A 19,106-nucleotide genomic window follows, 5' to 3' on the forward strand; every position below is an offset into this window, starting at 1 on the left:
ATCCTTTTCCTTTTTTTTTCAAGTTTGTACACTATGAGATATTTATGACGATTTGCAGTTACGTGGAATTAACGAGTTTATGTATAAATCCGTTTACGTGGTCTTTACGACGATTGTGATTACGTGGAATTTACGACGATTTCAGCCTACGAGGACTTTACGACGATTTGTGCTTACGTGGAATTAACGAGTTTATGTATAAATCCGTTTACGTGGTCTTTACGACGATTGTGATTACGTGGAATTTACGACGATTTCAGCCTACGAGGACTTTACGACGATTTGTGCTTACGTGGAATTAACGAGTGTTATGTTTAAATCCCTAGAATCCAAAACCCGAAACCCCATACCCGAAACCCCAACCCCCAAACCCCATACCCGAAACCCCAAACCTCAAACCCCAAATCCTACGTGGTTTTTACGACGAATTCATCCTACGTGGTATTTACGACGATTTAGTCCTACGTGGAATTAACGAGTCCTTCGTCGTTATTTACTCGTTGGAGTACGAGGACTTTACGACGATTTAAGCTTACGTAGAATTAACGAGTGTTATATTTAAATCCCTAGAATCCAAAACCCGAAACCCGAAACCCCAAACCCCATATTCCTTATTTTCTACTTCATATATTCCAAACCCCATCTTTATTTCCATTCCAAACCACAATTCCCACATTTGCTTATTCATAAAACAAACTCCCACATTACCTTATTCATAAAACAAACCCCACATTATCTTATTCATAAAACAAATACATCAATCGGATACATCGACATTCTCGTCATCACTAGAAACATCATCATTTTCATTAAACTCGTCTTCAACAGCTTCGTCTGTGGCATCATCGGTAAGATCTTCGTACTCGTGATTATGCGGATCAATGAGAAGGATGTCATCAATTTCTTGTTCAGGTTCCTCGACTTCATTTATCTGTTCTTCTTGCAATGGTGGTTCTTCTCCACTGATGATTCGTCCTCGAGGTGTAACTTTGATCACTGCTAACCAATTTATACCTGAATCTCTCATCCGAGGGTATGGAAGGAAGCTAACTTGGTCTGCTTGTGAAGCTAAGATGAAAGGCTCGAATTTGTTGTACCTTCTTCCACCGTTGACATCAACTACACCGAATTTGTTAGACCGAACACCTCTGTTGACGACGGGGTCGAACCATTCACATTTGAAGAGGACGCATTTCAGCTTCAGTATCCCTGGAAATTCGACTTCAATAATCTCCGTCAAGATCCCGTAGAAATCTGTTTCCCCTTTCACACATATTCCATAGTTACTGGTCGCCCGCTGTCTACCATAGTCATATGTATGAAAAGTATAGTCTCGTGTGAAATACATCTGTGATGTGGTGACCTTTACAAGTGGAGATTGAATTACTTCGTGTAACCACTTAGGATAATCTGCATCGTCGTCGTCATAATCAACCTGCAAAAATAAAGAGAATGTTAATGAAATACAGATAATGTATGAAATTTTTTTTAGTTAATACCTGATTCCGCAACCACTTAATGAAGTGTTGATCTTTCCTTTTGTCTACGTCACTTGTGGATATACCAGGAAATGTTTCTTCGACTTGAGAAACAAATAGGCTGTAAAATCACATTTTATAGGAATGAATCTCTCGCAATTATACAATTAATTATACTTATATGTGTTTCGAAGTGTCAATATATGTTACCTTTCAAAATAACGCATCAATGGATCTTCGCAATTGAGTAGAATATAGGTGTGTGCACTATGAGCGTCTTGTTCACTCGACCACCAAACCTCTTTAGACTTTCCACCGAGTCGCCCAATCTGGCTAAAGATGTCTGGAACACCAGCAACTGCATATGTTGGCGCAACACCACCATCATCATATCTTCTTGGAGCTCTTCTCCGTGTACGTACTTTTGACGCAAAGTAGTACGATGTGAAGTGAGAAACTTCTTCCGTCAAACTTCCAGCAATTATAGAACCTTCAACTTTGGCGAGGTTCTTTGCTTTTCCCTTCAAATATTTCATGGCTCGCTCATACTGATACATCCATCCGTAATGTACAGGTGCACGAAGCAATGCCTCATATGGGAGGTGGACAGCTAGATGCTCCATGACGTCAAAAAATCCGGGAGGAAATATCTTCTCCAAGTTGCACAATAAGATGGGAATGTTCTCCTGAAGCTGTTCCACGACTTCTTCTTTAAGAGTGTGTGCGCTCAGATCCCTGAAAAATGTTCCAATGCCTTTTATATTCGAAAAAAAATTAAACACATTGTTAGTCATATATTATTTTGTAAATTATTGTGATATAATACACTACGTACCTGCAAGTGCTTCATGTACGTTTGTTGGAAGTAGCTCCGCAAATGCAAAGGGCAGTAGTCGTTGCATAAATACATGACAATCATGACTCTTCATCCCGGAGAACTTTTGACCCTTTTCAACACATCTAGAGAGATTCGAAACATACCCATCGGGGAACTTCACTTCTGATGCCACCCAGTTGAACAACACCGACTTTTTTTCTGAAGATAATCTGAATATCGGAACGGGAACTTGTCCATTGCTTTTAATATGTAACTCGCTTCTTGAGCAAATATCCGGCAAGTCCAACCTCGATTTTATGTTGTCTTTTGTCTTCCCTGGGACATTCAATATTGTATTCATGATGTTCTCAAAGAAATTCTTCTCTATATGCATCACATCGAGGTTGTGGCGCAGAAGAAGATCCTTCCAATATGGCAACTCCCAAAATATACTCTTCTTGTGCCAGTTGTGATGAACACCGTAAGAATCTGGCATATTACGAGGGACATGCCAATTACCACCCCAACGAACTGTTTCGTTAGCTCCGTAGTAGTCGATTTGCGCTTCAATTTGTTCTCCAGTTAGATATGGAGGAGGAGTGTCTCTCACAACCCTTTTGTGCCTAAACAAATTCTTGTTTCTTCGGTAAGGATGGCCAATGTGAAGAAATCGACGGTGACAATCAAACCAACTTGTCTTCCTACCATTCTTCAGTTGAAACGCATCTGTCGTTCCATTACAATATGGACAAGCTAATCTCCCATGTGTAGTCCATCCAGACAACATCCCATAGGCAGGGAAATCACTTATGGTCCACAAAAGCATCGCTCGCATCGTAAAATTCGTCTTCGTTGAACAGTCATACGTCCTCACCCCTGTTGACCACAAATCCTTCAACTCTTTTATCAGTGGTTGTAGGAAAACATCCAGGGACCTTTTTGGATGGTTCGGACCAGGTATTAATATGGTCAAGAATAGTAACTCCCGTTGCATGCACATCTCCGGTGGCAGGTTGTATGGAGTAAGAAAGACTGGCCACAATGAATATTGTCTCCCTGACATTCCGAACGGACTAAATCCATCTGTGCATAATCCGAGATACACATTCCGGATATTGCTAGCGAAATCTGGATGTACTTTGTTGAAATGTTTCCAGGCTCTTGCATCTGATGGATGAGTCATCTCACCATCCGTCTGAGTATGCTCGGCATGCCATCTCATCTTTCCAGCAGTGTGCTCTGATTGATACAATCTTTTCAATCTGTCTGTAATTGGTAGGTACCACATCCTTTGGTACGGTACCCTATTACGTCCTCGTCCTTGCGGCTTGAATCGTGGCTTCTTGCATAATCGACATTCTTCTAGCTTCTCATCATCTCCCCAATAGATCATGCAGTTGTCGATGCAAACATCTATCATCTCCGAAGGCAACCCAAGACTATAAACCAGTTTCTGAATCTCATAATAAGAATCAGCAGACACATTGTCTTCCGGCAAGTACTCTTTAAACAAGTCCGCCCATTCGTTCATGCAACTTTCAGGTAGATTGTGATCAGTTTTAATATTCATCATTCTAGCAGCTAACGACAATTTAGAGAGACCTTCTCTACAACCACTGTAAAGTGGTTGATTCGCCGCGTTTAACATTTCGTAAAACTTTTTTGCATCTATATTAGGTTCTTCATCTTCATCATGAGCTACGAATGCATCAGCTACCATATCATGAACCCTATCATAATCTACCATCTCCTCTTGCTGGTAACTATGTTCATTATGCAAATGATGATCAACCGGTTCTTTTTCCTGAAAATTGCTATTACTACTACTAGCTTCATTCTGATCATAATTAAAACCTTCTCCATGTTGAAACCAGATATAGTAATTTGGCGTTAAACCTCTATTTATTAAATGCTTCCAAACATTTTCACGGTTTGCCAGTTTCGAATTGTTGCATTTCCGACAAGGACAGAACATCTTACCACTTTCTTGGGCGAGCGGTGTTGAATCTGCTTGATGCATAAATGTCTCCAGACCCGCAAGGTATTCTTTCGTCACTCTCCCGTTAGCATCTCTATGCATATACATCCACTTCCGCAACTCGTAAATATTCCCGGAGCCAGCCATTTTTTTTTCTTTCACGTTTTTTGTTGTTGGTGTGTTTAAAATGATGTTCAAACATCCATATTTATAGGAAAAATTGAATCTGATAGTTGTAATTTTCCTATGAATTTACGACGAAAATTAATTAGGTGGGCAAAAAAAACGTGTAACACCTATAAAGTTGGTGGATTCAAAAATTTCCTCGCTAAATACACGTAAACTATTTCCTCGTAAATACCACGCAAAGTTTACGTCGTATTTACGAGGAAATAGTTTTTCCTCGTAAAATACTCGTAAAGTTACATCCACTTTACGACGAAACAGTTTTGTCGTTACGTTACGAGGAAATAACGATGACTTTAGTTTTTCACGTAAATTCCTCGTAAACTCGACGCAAATTTACGAGGATTGTTTTTCCTCGTTAAACTTCGTCGTTAAGCATGTGTTTTCTTGTAGTGTTTCTCCAACTAATGGAGATTCTCAATTCAAATGTAAAAATATGTATTATACAATATTTATATTTTATAATGGATACCATTGAGTTATGACTTTGTATAATTTTGAAATATCTATAAAATATTTTACTAATATTTATATATTTAATATATTTTGAATTTTTGTATGAAAACTTTCATTATAAGTATACAGATAATTTATTTATGAAATTTTTTATTTATTTTGTAGTAGTGGATAATTTATATATGTTATATAATTCGTGACATCTTGACATCTACGTAGATAATATATAGAGACGGCCGTCTAGTTGTCCCAAACACACACGTCCATTGTAATTTACACGAAAGGAATGATCTCTTATAAGAGAATGTCGTAGGTTCAATAACTAATTATTATTTTTTTGAATAACTAATTATTAACATAAAATGACAACTAAAAATCTAACCAAAAATAGGTGAATAGTGGACCGACACTAGTCATTGATAATTTGGAGAACCTTTTTAATAAACACCCAAAGATGGAAGAGACAAATTAAAAGAAGAAGAGGGAGAGACAGAGAGGAATTGACAAGACTGGAGAAGGGATGAGACTGCGAGGGGCAAAATGGTGGCAGGCATTGAGGTGGACCATTGGTTGGCTTGGCTGTGAATCACCCGCATCCTCTTATTCTCTGCGTTTTATTTTTCTCTACTTTTGGTTGAATCTGTCATGTGATTCTTCATTTACTCCTTTTCTCCCTTTGAGTCTTGAGAGACAAAACCAATTTTATCAAAATTTGACGATTAAAGCCTATTTTCAAGTCTTTATTATATTATTGTCAGTGAATCTCTCCTATCATGAGGTCATCATAATACATGTATGCCCCATGTGTACGTGTATACGTTATACACACATTCACATTAGAAAGTGTCACAGTATATAATACTCTGACAATGTAAGACTGCATTACATTCTCTGTTATATATTAATATATACGTTAACTGGCTAGCGAGGGGCGTAGCTATTATAGTCTAACTTGTTTATTTTTGCCAATCAAGTCTACCTAGATATGTTGGTGTTTTTTTCTAGAATGATATATCAATATCCAAGATTGGTAGTTTCAAAGAAAAATATCTAAGATTGGTTTGTGTGTTAATAATTGACCATTGGTAAAGTATAATTATAATGTGATATGAAAATTGATAGATATTGCATATTAATTGACTGAGAGATTGAAATTGACACTGTTGATTACAGAATAGAAGAGTAGGTGTGTGTGTAGTAGAGATAGGGTTGGGTCAAAACCTAAATAGGAGTCTAACGAATCTAGTCTTGGTATGTTGTGATTTCAAGGCCTTTGTATTTATCTCCTCTCCACAGTCCTAAGGCTATATGCTCGGTGGAATGTTTTTCTTTTGGTTTTATTTTGTTTGTTTGTTGTTGTTGTTTTTTTTTTGCTACTCTCAGGCTTCACCTACGAGTGAAAGTACATTGAACAATTTAATTAAATAAAGATGTCTATTATATACTCAATGAGATCTATATATCTTTCGATATGGATGGGATGTCAATGAAGAACTCAAATCTTGGCACTGGGAAAAAGTCAATAAACCCATCCATCATATGGTTTCCAATTCCAGGGTTTAAGAATCAGACTTTGCGGATTAGTAAACCGTAAACCGATAAATATTTAAAAAATTGTTATTTAAGCTTCATATATATATAAGTCTACAGTTTGTATATGATATATGTATACCCCTATTGTAAAAATCGGCCGCCTAACCGCATAGGCGGCCGCCTAGGCGCTACGCGTCACTATTCTGCTCCGATTTATGCCAAATCGGTTTAAAAATTCGGATATCCAATTTTCTCCGCTTAGACCGCTTAAATGACCGTCCGCCTAATCTATTTTTTTAATAATGTTTTTATTTATTTATTTGATCTAAAATTTTATAAATATCATTTATATTCATAATTGTGATGAAAATTACATTATATTAAGTTTATATATTCTATTTGTGTATTTCATACAATCTTAAACATGAAAATGTATTAATTTTATACACAATTAAAGATTAACAAATTTTATAATATAGTAAACAATCTAAAAATTTCGCCCCACATAATTTTTGATTAATTCCCGATTTTTTCTTTAGGCGCTAGGCCTAACCGACCGCCCGACTAGCGCCTAGCACGTTCCCTAACAGGGATGTATACTAAATAAGACTGATTTTGTTGTCCATCTTTGTATCTTTATTAGACAAAAAAAAAGAAGCAAAATTACGATAAAAAGCAAGAAATGAATTGGAATGTTTTAAAAAAAACTCACGGATTGACCCCTGAGTCATCACAAGACAAAGCAATGTATGTTAGCTTGGTTTTACACCCATACTGGCTTTACGTTGCAAGTTGTAAGTGCATGTTCAATGGAAAAGATCCATTCTCTTAAGTAATATTATCTCCGTTCCCGAAAGTAAGATGTTTTAAATTTTTTTGTGTTCCATAAAGATAGATTTTCTATATTGTTAAAGCATTTTTTTATACTTTTGAGGATCATTAATTGAGAATATTTGAATTGATTAAATTTCATTGGTGGAAAGTGTATAATAAAGTAAAAAATAAATTAAATTACAAATATTTATTAAATTCTTAATAAGCGTGCATACTCTAGAAAATCTTACTTTCAAAAACAGAGTGAGTATTTAATTACTAAATTTTTGTTAAGAGATGTTGTTAAACTATTTTTGTTTTCTTTGTTCCAATGGTAAAACCCCATTAGGGGTTCTTAAAAAAAACACATGTGCATGTGTGTGTCTGTGAATATTCTTTTTCTCGTTGTTATATGTAACAGCTATTGATCGAAAGCAAATCACAAGATTTTACACCGGTTAAGACTTAAATCAAACAATCAATAGAACCGAGGTGGTGTCCTCTCGTTCCCTGCTCCATGTTTGACTCTAACGGTTAAAAAAATACATTTGCTATAGAAAAGTGCAGGAAGAAGAAAGACAGGATTGACCTTTATTATAACTCGATCTGCCACAACAAAAGGGAAATGATTGGTTCTGTTCCTTGAACGATTAGTATAAGTTGTGTCACCAAATGTGTGTCTCTCCTGAATTTATGGAAATGTAAATCTCTTGTAATTAAACGTGAGAGGTCAATATGATTTAGTAAGTGGTAGTGCGTTACTTGATCAAATCCTTCTCGTTTTCGCTTAGATGAATGGTTCGAATGTGACTTCTCTTCTCGGCAGAATGCTTGTACTGCAACTCGCAGAGCTGCGTAAATAGCCGTGAAAATGAATTCTCTGAGACACTCAAATCACATGAACATGAATAATTTACTCACTGAGATTTGGGGTGATGGAGTCTTCTGAGACTGGCTGCGAACAAGTGCAGCAAGCTTTCTAAGAGAACACAACCAAAAAAACAGATTCCATAAGGAGAGAGTAAAATAAGAGATTGTGATGAAAGACATAAAACTCCGTACCATTTGTTTAACTTGTTATATTCCTCCAGCTCCAAAAGTGTGTCCGCAAGGCAAAATCATAGCATCAGACATCAAAGCCCCTCTGCAAAGAGACAAAAATAAAAGCTATAGATTAAACACAATCACGAGTTCTAGTCTGAGTCCCTCCTCCCGCAAGCAAAGAATACAACTGCTTAACAAATGAGTTCCCCAAAGAATCAAGATACAAGTTGTGTTTCTCATTCGTCCAACCACCACATTCATCATGCAGAAACAGTTTTACAAAACAAAAACAATATTGATGAGTATTAATCATCCTGCCGGTGAAACTCAAGATGAAAACTTGTCAATAAAACTAAACCATTACAACCCAACGATCAGGTGTCCTCATACAGATTGATAAGCCTGAGCCAAAGCATTGCAACCACTGAACACAAACTCCAATTGCTCAAAACAGTTTAAAAGATATGAAGCTTCCTTCCATATATAACAAGCTCAAATAGATTACTTTCTAAATTTATAAGAACAAACAATAAACCAGAAACTCTATCTCTTACGTCTCAAAGGCAACTAAATTCGAGAGGAAGCAAAACCACAGCGTAAACAAACGGAAGAATCGGTTGGTTTACCAGTTTCTTCGAATCAGCATCCCCACGAGAGCTCTCAGCCGTAAGACCGGACTCGAGGGAGTTAGAGAGTCGCGATCCATCTCGAGAGAAGAAATGAGACGGAAGAACTCGACACTTCTCCTCTACCCAATAGTTTTATGACACGTGTCTTCTAAGAGCTGTGTCTTCGCTCCTAATTAAAATAAGAGAGCGAAGATTAATGTCTTTTTTGTCTTGGGTTAACGTTTTTTTTTCTTTCTTTTTTTAATCCTAACTAACCTAAGCAACCCTGTTAAAAGCCAGCGATAAACATGCTCTAACATAAGTTCTGAGTTTTCATTTAGAAGTTCCAGTTTCAACTGTGTTCAACTTTTTGGGCCTAAAAGCCCAAAATAATAAAAAGGTGGCCTAATTTAAAATGGAGTTAGAAGATTGACTTGGACCTGGTTCCATCACAATCTACATACAATTCAGATTTGGTTGAACTGAAACCACAGCTGAAAGACCAACATGTAGGACATTTTCAATATGAATAACCCGGTTGTACCAATACACATTGCCACAGAAATATAAAACTGAAAAAGAAAATCCAAATATTATAATGCTTATAATTTGAAACAAATTGAGATACGAAACAAAGATCGAACCAAACGAAATTCGGTTTACATATCTAACCGAAAACAGTGAAGGTAAGAAACAAACAACACACAAAGTCCACACATCATTGCCAAACGGAAATGATGTTTTTTTTATTATTGAAGAAGCAAAGAAGCATTTTGAAGTAAAAGAGGTTATTAGTTCTTGTTGGCGATGAAAAGTCCCCACTTCTGCTCACCCGAAGCACTTCTCTCCAGCTTCGCCTTCCATCCACCAACTATGTCCTCGTAGTCCTCCTGTGTTTATTTTATAAGCTTTGTTAGTTAACTCTAAACAAAAAAAATCAATAGATAGAGCTTCGATTGTTGTTCTATTATATATCAACTTTTTGGAAACAAGAAAAAGATACTTTGGAGAAGTCGGAGATGAACTCTTCCTTTTCTTTCTCCACCCTCTCTAGTTCACGTCTCAGGACTTGCATAAACTGTATATATTCAAAATACAAACTCTGTTAAAACCAATAGTTCTCGCTTTCCAGAATGTATATATAATAGATTCATTTACCTGATCAGTACGGTCTTCTGCGATCACATCGTTAAAGCCTGCGTCTTTTAGCATCTATACATTGAATATTCGCGTTAAGAGTTACTGTTCTGACACACAAACAATAACATATCTTTTGAAAAAAAATACACAAACCTGCCCATAAGCTTGAACATCATGGAGATCATATCCTCTCTGTTTGATGTACTCAGAAAACTCAGGAGATGGAGTTTCCGAGCTCTTACAGTAGTCGCTGATGAGCACTTTGCCTCCCGGTTTAAGCCACTTGAAGAAAGTCCTGAACAAAGCTGGTTTGTCCTGTTTTAAAAAAAAAAAAGAGAGAGAAAATGAGTTAAGCATTCACAGTGATAAACTTGCAAGAGAGAACAGCCGACTGAGATAGAGTTTGTGTACTTGGATGTGCAGAATAGTGTCACGGCTGTAAATGACATCAAAGGAATTCTCAGGGTAATGTTTTGTGGTGCAATCCGCGACCTCAAACTCAACCGAGCAGTTGAGTCCAATAGCACGTTCCAGTGCGAATGAAATCATGTTGACGGACAGATCGATACCAACCACATGAACATCGAAGTTCTCAGCCATGTAGAAGTCACCTCCACCAATGCCACAACCAACATCTAACACTTTCTGTCCTGGTTTCAGATCCATTTTCTCCACAAACTCTTTGGTTGTCTCTGTATTAAAAAACAAAACACAAACACATATAAGTACTGATCGTGTACAACACAGAACATCTCGCAATACAAGCAAAAGCAAATTGGGATTTTACCGATTCCACCAGTGCTCACAAAGCCTTGTCCAAAGACACGCTCATAGCGGAGGATCCCACTGGATTTGTATTGAACGTTGTCCAAGAAACGTTGGAAGCCTCTGTCATTCTCTGAGCTGACTTTCTGCCAAATCCAGCAAATCTGCATTCCACATCACAAAGAGTGTTATCAATGGTCAAAGATCTCGGAGTAAAAGGAAATAGATAATCCTGATAAGACAGAGTCTTAGTTTTACCTGGTTCTGATTCTTCTTGTTCTTCACATAAGCTCCAATGCACTTTTGCCCGATCATAGAGAGCTCAAATGAGTTCCCAGCAGCATCTCGTGTCACACATTCTTGAAATACCTGCATTTTTTCACCAGCATAACGTCTACGTGAGTGAACTTCCGTATTCCACTGATAAATTTGAAAATGCAGTTCCGAGAAAGTAAGAACCTTGGTATAGAAACGGGGTTCACGGTAGTGAGTGGGGTTGGACTTGCGCTTGCTGTCACCAGATTGGTGGAAGCAAGATTCTCGGAAGAAAATGTATCCTCCAACTTTGATCCAACCAACCATCCTTTCTACCAAAAGCTCCACCTGCACCAAAAACAAAACCATTTTTTTAAAAATAAAAACTTACTTGCTTTCTCATTGATAAAAAAAGATGATGTTATACCTCTTTGTCAGAGAGATACATGAGAAGCCAGTTGGAGAAAATTAAGTCGATGGATCCATCAGTGATGTTCAGGTCAGGGGAGGTAACATCAGCACACATAAACTTCACATTCTTGTAGTGCCCATTAACACTCTCATTCTGCAATAAAATTTTGAAGGCCATGAGAAATTAGGCATAACAACAAGACCTAAGAAGGTGAATAAGAAAAAACCTTCTTGATGACGCTATCAATGAAGTCAAGAGCAATGAGTTCACCAGCCTTCTGAGCCAATTCACCAGTGAAACGACCAATACCAGCTCCAAGCTCCAGCACCGACTTGCCTTCGTAGGGTGGAAGCAAAGAGAGCACCTGTCAGCAACGTTAAACCAACCCCATCAGATTCACGAAATCGCAAAAGGCTAAGAGACAAAGAAAACATTTCCTTCAAAATATGAATTTATTTAATCAAAAAAATATATATAGGTATAATACCTCAGGGCGTTCTTCCTTGTCGAGATCAGCAGCACGAGAGTCGAGCATCATAGCTTCAACAGTCAGATCAGCCGAATGCTCAATCCAGTAATTCTTCTGGACGTCACGCTCTGCTTCTGCTCCCACATTATTATTTCCATCAATTAATAAACAAATCCAAAATCAGATTTAACATTCTCTCTCGTGTTTTTAATTTCCATTTTCCGATTATTTAATCATACAATACAAGTCGATAATCATTTCAACAACGTCTACAATACTAAATTATTTTCTAGATACGACGTTTATTATCGGAGATCTCACCGTACGATGCTGCCATTGTGGGAAAGGTGTTCGTCGGAAAAAAGAGATCTGTTTGCGAGAGAGAACAAGAGAGAGAGTTTGGGTTCAGTGGCCTTCGACGGCGAGTCTGGATCGGGAGAAGCTTCTTGATCTACGGTTGACGGATCGGCCTCTCTGCTGCATCAATTCACAACTCGGGAACGAAATGTATTTTGTGTGTTTACGATCTGATAGATAGAGAGAGCGAGAGAGCGATATATGTTTTGAGGTTTTTTTGTGGGTGAGAGAGAGTAGCTAACTGCCCGCCCGATTTTATAGGGAAACGGTGACGTCGTTTTCGAGGTTGCCTCCCCTCTTTACTCACCGACTGTAAATAAGTAAAAACAACATTACGCGGTTACAAATTGAACCAAAACGTTCTTTGGTCAATATCTACTTGTAAATTTCAAGTAAATGTAATGTGATCTAGTCTTTTACTATATAAATACGTTATTTATTTTTTAATTTAAACACAAATTTTTCTTACATATTTGAATTTAGATACCATTTAATTAAATATATTAAGAGAAAAAGGCAAAAATATCACTAAATCAAGTTTTTGTTCCCAAACTAGCACTCAAGGTCAAAAGTCACAAAAATAGCACTTAATGTTTTATCAAAAGTCACAAATTTAGGGTTTAGAGTTAAAGGGTGGGGTTTAGGATTTAGGGTTTAGGGTTTAGAGTTTAGGGTTTAGGGTTTAGGGTTTAGGGTTTAGGGTTTAGGGTTTAGGGTTTAGGGTTTAGGGTTTAGGGTTTAGGGTTTAGGGTTTAGGGTTTAGGGTTTAGGGTTTAGGGTTTAGGGTTTAGGGTTTAGGGTTTAGGGTTTAGGGTTTAGGGTTTAGGGTTTAGGGTTTAGGGTTTAGGGTTTAGGGTTTAGGGTTTAGGGTTTAGGGTTTAGGGTTTAGGGTTTAGGGTTTAGGGTTTAGGGTTTAGAGTTTAGAAATGAGGTTTTGGGGATAAGATTTCAAATTTTGAAAAATAAAAAACTTAAAATTTTCAAATGATAAACTTAGAAAGGTGCTATTTTGGTCATTTTAGTTTTTGAGTGCTATTTTTGTGATATAAACTTAGAAATGTGCTATTTTGGAGATTTGTCCAAATAGTAAAGTGGCATTTTTAAATTTAATTACTAAAATGGGTGATTTGAGCAAAAATAAAAATCAGCTTGGAAAGGGAAGATAGTGAGACGAGCATGTATAGAAATGAGAGACGTTGTGGACTATGTTACCCTTTGGTGGATGTGTATATTATTGGTGGGACTCAGAGATTTTTTGGACAAAAATCTCTGTGTTTGCATGCATGCGCAAATGTGGTATATCTCCTCGGTGGTCAAGTGACATCTTTTCAAAAGAAAAAGAAATCTCAATTGATAGGCATTGCTAAAAACGTTACAATTCATAACATACCGTTTTCTTTTTGAAGAATATGAATGTAAGTTTTTTTTTTTTTTTGGTTGAATGAATGTAAGTTTCTTGGAAATGAGTTTCAGGTCAAACAAAATTAAACAATACTCCCAATGTTCTCAAAAAAAAACAAATTCTAGAATCTTCACGCATATTAAAAAAAAAATGTTTATAATTAAATTTATTGTTTATTTCTTTTGCAATACTATCTACCGATAGTAATTTATCAATTCAAATATTTTTTTTTCAATTCAAATATTTTAATTAATGTTTTTAAAAAGTATACAACTTATCAATATTAACTACTAAAAATATTTTAAAATTTTAGAAAATCTATTATTTTAGAACAAAAAATAACTATAGAAAATTTTAAGAGTAGTAAAAAAGGTTTTGTAAAACCAATTGAGTAATTTGGGAGTTGGTGGAAGGGAATCTCTAGATCGTTCATTGGGAACCGTAATTTTAGGGTCCCTTGGGATCTCTATCAAACATAAAAAATGAGAAACAGTATACTATAGTCGAATCTCTTTTATTTTTTCCGTAAATAACAATAAGACGCTTCAGTGTTATCTCGGTGACTCACTTGACACACTACTGATCGTGATCATCGAGACACGTTGTATTAAAGGACAAGAGTGGGTTCACGTGTTTTGTCGTTTTCACCGATGGTGGATCACTCATTATAGTACATCTGGATTCTCTTCACCTAATTATCTCCGTTGTCTCTTTTCACTTCGACCCCATTATTTCATATTTCTTCATGAGATTCAGAATTACTTTCTTAGAGGTGAATCTTGTTCACTACGTTTAATTACATATGTTGTGCTTCAGAAATCAGCACCGTAAACATTAACTTCTGATATCAGTTGTCGAAAAGGGCCTTATGGTATCAATGTGAATGGTACCATGCTGATTTTAAATTTTATTTAAAACGTTTATGGCTGAGTTTGGATCATTTTCTGTTCTTTTGGTTAATATTACTGAACTAATGAAAATATATGAACATACAAGCATCGCAATATGTGTGTATGTATCACTGTATAAAAACATGCAAATAAAATCAACTGTTCGTGTCAATCAAAGGATTTATTCGAGGCACATAGCTAACCAAATATACATGGACAATATATAGGACTCGATCACCATTTGGGAACAAAACATCACTCAACGCTCTTAATCCTCATACCCTCATGCATAGATTAATATGCGTTTTCTACTTCAAGATGGTTATGTTCTTACTTTTGATTTTGACTTTTAATTCAAATTCAGTTTGAAAAAACTCTCAAAAAGTAAGGATGATTAGTAAAGAAAAAGTCATTCATAGACCCTTGGAGCCAGGGAGGTCAATCCACTGAAGCTGAGCCTCGACCTCTCCACATTCAACGTGACGTAATCTGAGAACGAGATCCTGAACGAGCTTACCGTCGACCCAAGTGACTTTAGACTCCTCAGCTAGACAGTTGCGACGACATGGCTGAACCGTGGTGACAATGGTTCCACTAGGAAGACCGTCAAGGTGCATTTTTAAAGCCTCAATATACGGCTTTATCTCGAACTCTGCATCGCCCATCTTGTCGTCCTTGCTAAACATGTCGTGGTCGTACACCGTCTACATACCAAACAAATTATTAATCCATTGATTATATCAACATAAATTTCCTAATAACCATAAAATTTTAAAATATGATTGTAAAATAAAAGCTACCAAGAGGACGGTAAGAGTGGGGTCTGTGACGGAGAGAGTCAGATCTTCATTCCATTCTGGATTTACGTCTTTGTTGATAACACGAGTCTTCAATTTCTGCAACAACAAAAAAAAAAAACAATCAAGTTAAATATTTGCACGTGAATATTTGTGATATTGTAATATCAGATGACCTGTTTGCCCATTTTGACAACGACGTAAGGGTCGCTGCTATTGATGTCACGGACGGCGAGATTGACGCCTCGTTTGATGCGGATTCTAAGGAGTCCCAAGAGATTGTTCATTAGTGAGCCTGCCGTGGTCATTTCCCTTTGATTAATTTTCTATATATTGTTCACTCTCAACGAATCTTTTATCAAAGCTTCCACTGCAACACAAATGTTTCGTTTTTTATTTGTTTTCTCTCCTCCTCTTAGCTCTGTGTTTCTCTTAGAGCGAAGCGTTTGCGAGGGAGGAGATAGCGTGCGCTGAAAGAAATGGATACAGACGGATGTATATTAAAGGGATGACCTAACTTCACATTGATTTGAAGAAGACCGGGAGTTTCGGTATCCGTTGTTTAGGATGAACGTTAGTTTTGGGAATCCAATTTTGGTGAACGCTAAAACTCCGTTACAACGGTAATATTTAGATTCCATTTTCGGCGAAGACTCGCAAAGTGTATCTAAATAAAATGCCTAAATATGCGAGGATTGTAACAAAATTGGCCTATACTCTTGGATACATTTTAAAGTAACATACGTTTGCGCAATGAAACGAAAGCTTCACTGGAATACCTTTCGCAGCCTCTCGGCAGATAGAGACGCTCTCTTGTTGTTTGGTTCCAACACCAGTGCGTGTCTGAAATCTGCACAGTTCACCAAAAATAATCAATATTTTTAACAGATTATACTAGACGAAAATAGATTAGATCTTGGTTCTTTAAGTTTACCATCCATGGCTTCCTTGTACTCGCCTAACATTTCCCTCGCGGTTCCTCTTCTTAAATAGGCTTTCACATTCTGAACAAAAAGAAAACACTGTTGAGGTTCAATGCAAAGAGTGGTATTACAAGCTAGCTCCAGTGTTTAAAGAAAGTTACCTTCTTGTCGAGAGCGATGGCTTTGGTACAGTCTTCTTCGGCTAGAAGAAAGCTGTAATGTATAAGGTTTTATCAAGCCAATGTCACACAAAAACATCTCTCACTTAGAATGGTTTTCAAGAGCAGAGAAATAAACTACCTTCCAATTTCAAGATATGCAGCGGCTCTGTTACTGTAATAAGTAGCATTGTTTTCACTCAGCTTAATAGCTTCTGAGTAGAGGCCAATAGCTTTCTGCCATTGTTTCTCTTTAAATGCTTGGTTACCCTGGTTTTACAAAAACACAGAAACATGAGAACCACACTAGAGAAAGGAGGACAATGCCATTTGGATAATTAATAGACCTTCTCTTTGGCAATTTCAGCTGACTCTTCTTGGCTGATAGTCTTTTTAGATGATTTGGGATCGGCAACAATGCTGGAGTTCTCTTGCAAAGACGCATACATTGTCTGCACTGTATCTAGTAAAAAGCGGTCGCCGCCGTGTCTTCCTATGAAAGAAACTGAAACAGGGCACTTCTCGTGGCGTCCCAGCGGTACAGTCACCTGTATTATCAGCAGACCAATAAATGTTCAAAGACATATAACATGTGAATAGTATTTGCTAATGCTGTATGGCAAGTGATCGCTTTGTTGTTGATTTATTTGAGGGCACAGAGGAACAGTTGAGAGAGTGAGATCTAACCTGACAACAGCCCGATATGCTAGCAACGCTAAGTAGACTGGAAGCTCGGTTTTGATAGTCTTCGGAGATGATCTCTTTGCTACCAAGTTTTGGAGGAAGAGTTGGCATTGTTGGGATAACCAGAATGCTATCATCCTTGACGCATATGGGGAACAAACACATAAGCTTAGTCAAGACACACTTAAACAAAGTTGCTCAAGTCGTGAAGGAAGAACAGGGATACCTTAAGAAGTGAATTAATAGCTACTCGTGTCTGGTTTCTGATTGCATTCAGATTCTCAATCTCTTCATTGGTTAGTTCTGCGTTCTCACACACTTGTGAAGAAATCACAGGATCAATAGCTGGCTTCACTGTATTGATCCAGTCTCCATGGTTCTGAAGAAACTCGTGCCTACAATGCATGCCAAGATCGTTTTTAGAGTTCAGAATCGAGATTCTCTTACCCTCTGATGGTGAATAAACAACATACACGCACACCTTTGAAGAAGCTGCATCACATTTGCTAGTAGTCTTGAAGTTGGGGCCTTCGTGTTAGCAATGGCTTTTGTCCTGGTGAATTCTTTCAAGCTAGGAACTTTAGATTCGAAATAGCTCTCCAGGTTCTGATGCTTCAGCGATTGTCCTGAAAATAAAACGAAGGATATTATAATCAGGACATATGACAGAGACGGAGATACTTCAAGAAGAGCAAAGGGCATACTTCCGAAGAGCTTTTCAGCTGATTTGGTCACCACCTGTGTAATCCGGTCCACAGGGATCTTTAAGAGCTGAAAATAGTCATCAGCTACTATGATTTGCCTTGGATTCCGTTGTGTGGCAAACGGAAGGTGTAAGAGTACATGGCCAACACGACGTAGGGTGTTTGGATCGCGTGCAAACCATCCTGAAGGAAATACCTATTGATCAGAATCAACCTAATGTTCATATAATAGTGCTATAAATGTATATTGTCATACGAACGAAGTCATCTTTCATTATATGTAAGTATATATAAGATCATGATTATTAGAGCACAAAGACACATGTATTTGTGTTCATACCAACAGAGTCAAGACTAGAAGATACTGGTATGATCCCCGTGTTTGAAATAGCCCCATGGGAAGATTTGAATCCAAGAACGCCACAGTATCCAGCAGGCACTCTTACCCCGCCAACTGTGTCGATGCCTGCAATGATGCAAAGTCATCAGAACCATACTCTTATGGAAACTGAACCGGAACCAGTAAATGGTTGAGACATGGGATTTTAAAGATCAAAGGGAGGGGCCAATAAATAGACTACCACATTAATTCGTACGAAACTATCTTACTATATAGCCATAAGACCACAATAGTCTAAATTAAGCAATTATATTAGAGGCCAAATCAGCTAAAAGAGAGCTGTTAGATAATAATATATTATGCTTATACATACAGAAAAGTTGGGGCGTGATTCTCTCTTGAAATTTTTCCGTCTACTCTCTACTATAAGTAGACGTTTATGAAAGCGTGTGTTATGCTTCAGTGATTCATACAGCAAGGCGTATTCTGAGCCTTCAAAATCTCGTTTACGATGAAAGCAAAATGAATGCAGAAGTGTTTTTATTTATGGTGAATGGTGGCAGCTTTGATGAAAATGACATGTAAAAATACTAAACAAGTTTAGGATCTTTTTAGGGTCTTCCTAGAGGTATATAACTGTCAACCATGTTTTGTTAACAAAACTTAGGTCTATCATGCACGACATTTCCCCTAGCAAGGAAAAAAAGTATATACTGAACTCACCTAAGGCAAAATCCACAGCGTTAGTGGCCACGGCAACAGCAGCTCCACTGCAAGCGCCACCAGGAATACGATCATGAGCAGCAGGATTTGTGGGAGACTCGTAATGCTTGTTTTCTCCACTGATACTGAAGCAAACAAAAACCGGAAAAAAAAAAAAAAAAAAAAAAAAAAAAA

The 19,106-nt window shown here is 37.3% G+C and overlaps 3 protein-coding genes across 3 annotated transcripts in view; all 3 read right to left on the bottom strand.

Annotated features, from left to right (window-relative positions):
- Positions 1-9,480: 9,480 nt before the first annotated feature.
- On the bottom strand, positions 9,481-12,541 carry LOC106343424 (phosphoethanolamine N-methyltransferase 1). Its single transcript, XM_013782627.1, has 12 exons — positions 12,276-12,541; positions 11,973-12,088; positions 11,712-11,849; positions 11,501-11,638; positions 11,278-11,421; positions 11,077-11,187; positions 10,841-10,982; positions 10,465-10,745; positions 10,207-10,368; positions 10,072-10,125; positions 9,917-9,991; positions 9,481-9,803 (listed from the first exon to the last, which is right to left on the bottom strand). The coding sequence occupies exons 1-12, from the start codon at positions 12,289-12,291 to the stop codon at positions 9,705-9,707; spliced, it is 1,476 nt and encodes a 491-aa protein (XP_013638081.1). The 5' UTR covers positions 12,292-12,541; the 3' UTR covers positions 9,481-9,704.
- A 2,224-nt stretch (positions 12,542-14,765) lies between these two features.
- Positions 14,766-15,876, bottom strand: LOC106343189 (protein C2-DOMAIN ABA-RELATED 4). The gene is made up of 3 exons (XM_013782336.1): positions 15,577-15,876; positions 15,404-15,499; positions 14,766-15,307 (listed from the first exon to the last, which is right to left on the bottom strand). Exons 1-3 carry the CDS (start codon positions 15,706-15,708, stop codon positions 15,017-15,019), a joined length of 519 nt encoding a protein of 172 aa, XP_013637790.1. The 5' UTR covers positions 15,709-15,876; the 3' UTR covers positions 14,766-15,016.
- Positions 15,877-16,011: 135 nt separating this feature from the next.
- The window catches only part of LOC106343188 (outer envelope protein 64, chloroplastic), a 4,053-nt gene continuing 958 nt past the window's right edge, over positions 16,012-19,106 (bottom strand). Inside the window, exons 3-13 of the mRNA XM_013782335.1 lie at positions 18,933-19,057; positions 18,210-18,335; positions 17,870-18,052; positions 17,647-17,791; positions 17,392-17,560; positions 17,169-17,303; positions 16,829-17,029; positions 16,624-16,751; positions 16,485-16,536; positions 16,335-16,404; positions 16,012-16,250 (exon numbers count right to left, since the gene is read on the bottom strand). Of these exons, the coding sequence (XP_013637789.1) occupies positions 16,168-16,250; positions 16,335-16,404; positions 16,485-16,536; positions 16,624-16,751; positions 16,829-17,029; positions 17,169-17,303; positions 17,392-17,560; positions 17,647-17,791; positions 17,870-18,052; positions 18,210-18,335; positions 18,933-19,057 (1,417 nt within the window). The 3' untranslated portion in view covers positions 16,012-16,167. The remainder of the gene's footprint in view (positions 16,251-16,334; positions 16,405-16,484; positions 16,537-16,623; positions 16,752-16,828; positions 17,030-17,168; positions 17,304-17,391; positions 17,561-17,646; positions 17,792-17,869; positions 18,053-18,209; positions 18,336-18,932; positions 19,058-19,106) is intronic.

This window comes from Brassica oleracea, chromosome C5, assembly GCF_000695525.1.
Source record: "Brassica oleracea var. oleracea cultivar TO1000 chromosome C5, BOL, whole genome shotgun sequence".
Lineage (NCBI taxonomy): Eukaryota > Viridiplantae > Streptophyta > Magnoliopsida > Brassicales > Brassicaceae > Brassica > Brassica oleracea.